General features: G+C 43.9%; 1 protein-coding gene across 24 annotated transcripts in view; it reads right to left on the bottom strand.

Moving 5' to 3' along the window:
- Positions 1-1,352: 1,352 nt before the first annotated feature.
- The window catches only part of ZNF133 (zinc finger protein 133), a 29,496-nt gene continuing 24,123 nt past the window's right edge, over positions 1,353-6,725 (bottom strand). For 15 of the 24 annotated variants that reach the window (XM_025400486.1, XM_025400472.1, XM_025400471.1 and 12 more), the window contains one exon: positions 1,353-3,275. In XM_025400486.1, the coding sequence (XP_025256271.1) occupies positions 1,528-3,275 (1,748 nt within the window). In that variant the 3' untranslated portion in view covers positions 1,353-1,527. The remainder of the gene's footprint in view (positions 3,276-6,725) is intronic. The other 9 variants (XM_025400478.1, XM_025400479.1, XM_025400477.1 and 6 more) reach the window with 1 other exon arrangement.

Below are 6,725 nucleotides of genomic sequence, written 5' to 3'. Positions count from 1 at the left end.
GCACTGAGTACTGTGGGCAACTGTAACACAATGGTAAGTTATTTGTGCATCTAAACATAGAAAAAGTATGGTAAAATACAGCATAAAAGACAAAAATATGGTACACCTGTACAGGACACTTACCATAAATGGTAAATTGCAGAACTGGAAGTTGCTCTGGGTGACTTTGTGCATCTAAACATAGAAAAAATAAGGTAAAATACAGCATAAATGACAGAAAAAAGGTACATCTGTATAGGACATTGACCATAAAAGGCAAGTTGCAGAACTGGAAGTTGCTCTAGGTGAGTCAGTGAGTGGTGAGTGAATATGAAGGCCTGGGACATTACTATACACTACTACAGACGTACATACTGTACCCTTAGGCTACACTCAATTTATTTTTAAACTTTTCTTACTTCAATAATAAATTAGCCTTAGCCTACTGTAACTTTTAACTTTAAAAGTGTTTCAATTTTTTACTTTTTGTAACTTAGCTTGAAACAAAAACATTGTACAGCTGTACAAACATATTTTTCATTTTATCCTTATCCTATACGCTTTTTTCTATTTTAAAAATTTTAATTTTTTTTTTTTTGTTGTTAAAAACTGTAAGACACAAGCACACACATTAGCCTAGGTCTATACAGGGTCAGGATCCATAGCACTGTCTTACCCACCTCTGTATCTTGTCCCATTGGGAAGTCTACAATGCCACTAGGTGACAGGAATTTTTCAGCTCCATTATAATCTTACCAGCCCACCATTGTATATGCAGTCCATCGCAGACCAACATTATGCACTGCCTGACTGTAGTTACGGAGGTGCTGATGAGGTGGTATAGCTGGGGGTGGTTGGAGATTATCCATTTTCTTGGTGGTCTGATATGGGTGTAACTGAGATCCAAGGCTCTGCTTGGTCACAGCTGCAAGATCAGGCCTTGGGACTGGAGTGCTGAGGACAATGTATTGGTGAGAGGGCCCCCGATGGAAGGACCAGGGACTAAAAAAGTCTGAGAAATGTAACAAAGGTAGTCAGGGGCAAAGGCAACAACAGAGATGTTTGAAAGCTGGGAGGAGAGAAGCAGGAAAGGGGGCTGTCAGAGCCAAGGGATGGGGGTAGCTGCAGATGGAGCTGGACTAGAGGAAGTCACATTTTCTGGAAGATCCCCTCCCCTCCTGTGAAATCTCTTTACATAGTTCCTAGATTCTCTCCCCATACAAAGGACCAGTCTTTCCAATAAATCTACAAATGATTTGGCTCTTGTTTTCCGAGGAAATGAATTCCTGTGGAATAGTGGACTTAAGGGTTTCAGATGTCTGTATCATTCCCTATCCCTGTTATAGATGAGTGAATGAAGGACACAGGCACAGTTACAGATGTATAAAGAAGCCAAGTTTATTACAACCGAAGGCCACAAAACATGGAGAAGACTTAGTGTGGGGAAAGTAAACAGTTAAACGTCCTTTGACCACTTACAGAATGCATTTCTCTATTTCATCAAAGTGTCAACATTCTGACTGTTAGTCCTTGTCCCCATCTTTGCCTTCAGAGAGAGTATAAGGAATCGGAAGGTTGCCCTGCACGCGGCTCAGGGTCAGGATGCAGTGGCAGTCTGTGGTGCACAGACTTGGTCTTCCTGTGTCTGCTGAGGTGAGACTTGAGGCTGAAGCCCTGCCCACACGTCTTGCACACATACGGCTTCTCTCCCTTATGTGCCATTTGGTGTAAGGTGAGGTGTGACTTTTGGAGAAAGCCTTGGCCACACTCTCTGCACACACAAGGCTTCTCTTCCAAGTGAGCCCGCTTGTGTGTGATGAGAGCTGACTTATTGCCAAAGCCCAGTCCACACTGCCTGCACATGTAGGGCTTCTCCCTCGAGTGCTTCCGCTTGTGCCTGATGAGACCCGCCTGGTGGCTAAAGCCTCGCCCGCACTCCCGGCACACATACGGCCTCTCCCCTGAGTGCGTCCTCTGGTGTGCAACAAGGTTTGACTTCTGGCTGAAGCCTCGCCCACACTCCCCACACACCATGGGCTTCTCCCCTGAGTGCGTCCTCTGGTGTCTGATGAGGTTGGATTGCTGGCTGAAGCCCCGGCCACAGTCCTTGCACACAATGGGCTTCTCCCCTGAGTGTATGTTCTGGTGTCTATTGAGGTGTGACTTGAGACTAAAGCCTCGCCCGCACACCCCACACACATACGGCTTCTCCCCGGTGTGCGTCCGCCTGTGAGAGATGAGGGTTGAATTCTGGCTGAAGCTGTGCCCACACACCCCGCACACGTAGGGCTTCTCCTTTGAGTGTGTCCTCTGGTGATTGACAAGGGTGGTCCTCTGCCTGAAGCATCGCCCACACTCCTTGCAGGCGTAGGGCTTCTCCCCAGAGTGCGTCCTCTGGTGGGAGATGAGGTTTGACCTGTCGCTGAAGCCCAGACCGCAGTCACTGCACACGATGGTCTTCTCCTCCAGGTGTGTCCTCTGGTGTCTCACGACAGCCGACTTCTGGCTGAAACCTTTGCCGCACTCCCGGCACACGTAAGGCTTTTCCCCGGAGTGTGTCCTCTGGTGTATGATAAGGTTTGACTTCTGGCTGAAGCCTCGCCCACACTCACTGCACATGTAAGGTTTCTCGCCGGAGTGTGTCCGCTCATGTATGATTAGCGTTGACTTCCTGTTAAAGCCTCGTCCACACTCGCTGCACACAATCGGCTTCTCCCCCGAGTGTGCCTTCTGGTGTCTGGCGAGGCTCTTCTTTAGGCTGAAGCCCTTCTCACATACCCCGCACACGTAGGGCTTCTCCCCTGAGTGTATCCGCTGGTGACTGAGCAGGTTTGTCATCTTGCTGAAGCTCAGTCCACACTCTCCACAGTTGACTGTTCCAAATCCTAAGACTTCTATCCTCTTCAGCAATTTGTCTGTTTCCTCAGGGTTCCCCCTCGGCGCTGGGCTGGCTTCTAACTCCACCCCTCTGAGGCTGTTCCGAGAGGTGACTGGCTGCCTCTGGGGTGGCCTGGAGAACGCTCCCAGAGTCCTTTTCTTTGTTCTTCCAAACAAAGGCCTGGCGCCTTCTCCCCCGGGACCTTCTGCTTCATCACTCCAGGGTCTCCCCTCAGAGGCTTGTGGCTGCTTCTGCTCGTCCCCTGGGCCCGGATCCCCAGGCTGGACGTCACCTTCTGCACACAAGCATGTGAAGATCCAGGGGGGATGATTACACAGCACATGCTGCATGGGGAATTTCTGACTGGAGAAACCAGGAGGGCAGAAAGGATCGAGGTAGAGTTCTGGCTCTGGATCTGCTGCAGAGAGAAAAGTGTGAGTCACAACTGAGTTCTCAGTGGGCAGCCTGAGCAATCAGCTTAGTCACATCCCCTCGGTTTCAAAACACTTATGCCTTAAGTGCCATCCAACTGGGACTTCCTTTACATGGCCTCCTCGCCAGCCTACCACTACTTCTCACGTCTTCCATTACAATCTAGAAAACCCACTGGTAAGACCTGTTCTACATATCAGACTATACAAGCATCCCTGGCATTTTGGGGTGTGTAAATAGGGCCAGTATGGAACAGCTCCCCTTTACCTTCAATACAATGAATTATCTTCTAACTCACAACCACCCACAATGAGATAAATCACGTCCACAAGTACTTTTTTCTGTGATGGAAAGATGTCTAACACCAGGACCCACGTGGAAACGTCCTTCCTTATTTCCCTATGAGGACAGGGGGATGGATTGAGAAAGCAGTTACTTGGAGTGAACAGAGAAGCCTTGGTACAGGGAGGAGCATGAGAGGCTGGTGAAACAGTATGTGACACACCCGAACTGCTGTCTCCCCACTCAAAAAAGATTTGTTAGATTACTCTATGCCAGAATTTCTAGGAGGCAGTAGGCTTTCAGCAACAGACAACACAGAGCCTGGGCCCCCAGTGACTTAAAGGATGCTCCCTCCTAGCACCCCCAACCCATTTCTATAATTAGTGTAAATAAAATGTTCCCCAAAAATCAGTGTAAAAGAAGAAATTTCTACTTATAGTATCTCTTGTGCAGGAGATGTCAACATTGATTATATTGTTTTATCACAACAGGGTCTAGTCAGCTGAAGGCAATCAATGAACCAGGCAATATGAGTAACCAGGTAGAGATCTCAATGGATGTACCCAAATGCTTTTTTCTTGACCAATGAACAATCAAGCTTATTAAAACTGTGTACACATCCACATTCCAGAATTATTCCATGCTACACAAAATGCTACTTTTCAATCCTAATTACAATGAGCAGAACCACCTTTTCCTAATACTTAAAAATTCCTGACTCTTCCTACTCAGCAAACTGCCTAAGTGAATGTCTTCCCTTCTGTGTTTCATTGCCTGGCCAGTAAATACGCTCACCTTTTCTCCTTTCAGTAGCTCTGATGGCCTTTACCTCAGGCTTTGATGACAGAAGGGGGAACCAACAATCTAACCTGATGCCACCCTCTCCCCACGCCAGTGCTGAGGAGCTCCTGCAGAGAAAGCCTGCTCTTCCAGCCCTTGTACTCAGGACAGGTGCCCGGTGGTCCCTCAAGTCCCTTTCTCAGCAGTAAATCCTAGCTGCTTTCACTGAGTTCTCACTAAGTGTTTTGGTTTAATCTAGGTTGTCTGAGGTTCCACAACTCATAACTGATTTTGTGTTTCTATTTCTGGCCAGCAACTTCCTTGAGATTATGGAAACTTGAGTTGGACTGTTGTCAGATTTGATTTATTGGCTGTTCTGTTTCTCTTGAATATGATAGGAGAAGGAAGCAACTCCTCTTATCTCCTTGGCTTACCTTCATACATATTAGGGCATAGTCATGGGTAAGTAGGTTTTTCAGCAGTAAAAGGAACTCCTGTGTCTGTCCCGAGTTAAGCACAGTGACTATGATTTTGACACAGGTAATACCTCCCACCCACCCATATAAGAACCAAGGCTTCTAGTATGTTGGCTTATTACAGCCCTAACTGCTGTGCCTATTTGTAGTGGCAGGCTTTTATTTACACAAAATGTATTTCAGAATTACAGAAGCGCCTTCAGATAAATCTCAATTCAACATGGTTTTAATATTTATATGGAGTGACAGAAGAAAAACAAAACTTTAATTCTCCATTAGTCAATTTTTTCAGTTGGTCACCAAATCTGCCATTCTGTGTATACACTAGGAATATTTAGTCTGAGAAGAAATTTTAACACAAAATATTACCAGGTTAATTAATTTGTTTATAAAGTATTTTAAATCTAAGGTACTCCTGTACTGATAGGTTTGTAAAGACTAATGGGTACTGACACAAATTTAAAATTTAAAAACTCGAGAATAACAAAATTAAAAAAAAATCAGGCCAGGCGTGGTGGCTCACGCCTGTAATCCCAGCACTTTGGGAGGTTGAGTCGAGTGGATCACTTGAGGTCAGGAGTTTGAGACCAGCCTGGCCAACATGGTGAAACCCTGTCTCTACTAAAAATATAAAAACTAGCTGGGTGTGGTGGTGCACGCCTGTAATCCCAGCTACCCAGGAGGCTGAGGCAGGTGTCTGAACCTGCATGGCAGAGGTTGCAGTGAGCTGAGATTGTGCCACTGCATTCCCGCCTGGGCAACAGAGCTAGAGTCTGTCTCAAAAATAAATAAATAAATAAATAAATAATAAAATTGAAAATTGAAAATTGAATTCCTAATGATTTAAATATGCCAGTTTCTGCAGGAAATCTTTCTTGCTGCAGCTGAAGCTCTGGCTCTGAAGAAAAAAGTTTAGCTGTGAATTAAGCCAGGTACCTTGGTTATTAGGTCACACTACAAGAAAGAAATGTGAGGCACTCAGGGCTTATAGACTACAGTATGTAAATGACCTTACTAGCTGGTATGTAACTGTAAAGGGTGGAATCAATATTTCAAAATAAGATAAAGCCTGTAAATTAGACAGATGCAATGTCTTTTCCCTTATTTTATCAGTGTAAATATAACATTAGCATAATATTCTAGTGATATAAAACTTAGTTCTGATATGTAGGCTTTCTCAAAGAAAGTTTAACTAATCTAAACTTCCAAGACTAATATATAGGTTCAGCATCCCTAATCTGCAAAATTCAAACATTTGAAAATCTTTAAGCACCAACATGCAGCCACAAGTAGAAAATTCCACAGCTGATCACATATGACAGGCTGCAGTCAAAACACAGGCACATAAAACTCAGTTTATTCAGCATCCTTAAAGGAAAAATATAATTACCTTCAGGCCATGTGTATGAGGTGTACACAAAACATAAATGAAATTCCTGTTTAGACTAGGGCCCTATACCCAAGGTATCTCATTATGTATTTGGTAATATTCCAAAATGCAAACCAACCCACCAAACAAACAAAAAAAACCCCAAAATCTGAAACACTTATGGTCCTAAGCATTTTGGATAAGGGATACTCCACCTACACTGATTTTAAAAATCAGTATATTGCATTCATAAATATTTAAGATTAGGCAAATGTAGATATATGTGTCCAACTAGTATCTTGTAATTTACAGACAGTGCCAGAAATTATGTGAATCTGTAATTACTTTACTCAAAGTAAATACCAGAAATGGCATATTTTTCAGGCAATTTTTAACTTAAGACTGATTATGTTGTTTTTCAATTTCTAAGATCTCTGTTAGGAAATCATTATAAGAATAAATATTTTTGTTAAAAAATTCAAAAACAAAACTATACAAAGTGTTCCCATGCAATAATTTTACTTGTATT

Source organism: Theropithecus gelada, chromosome 10 (genome assembly GCF_003255815.1).
Source record: "Theropithecus gelada isolate Dixy chromosome 10, Tgel_1.0, whole genome shotgun sequence".
Lineage (NCBI taxonomy): Eukaryota > Metazoa > Chordata > Mammalia > Primates > Cercopithecidae > Theropithecus > Theropithecus gelada.
Note: the sequence above shows the minus strand (reverse complement) of the source record. Positions and strands in the feature narration are given on the sequence as shown.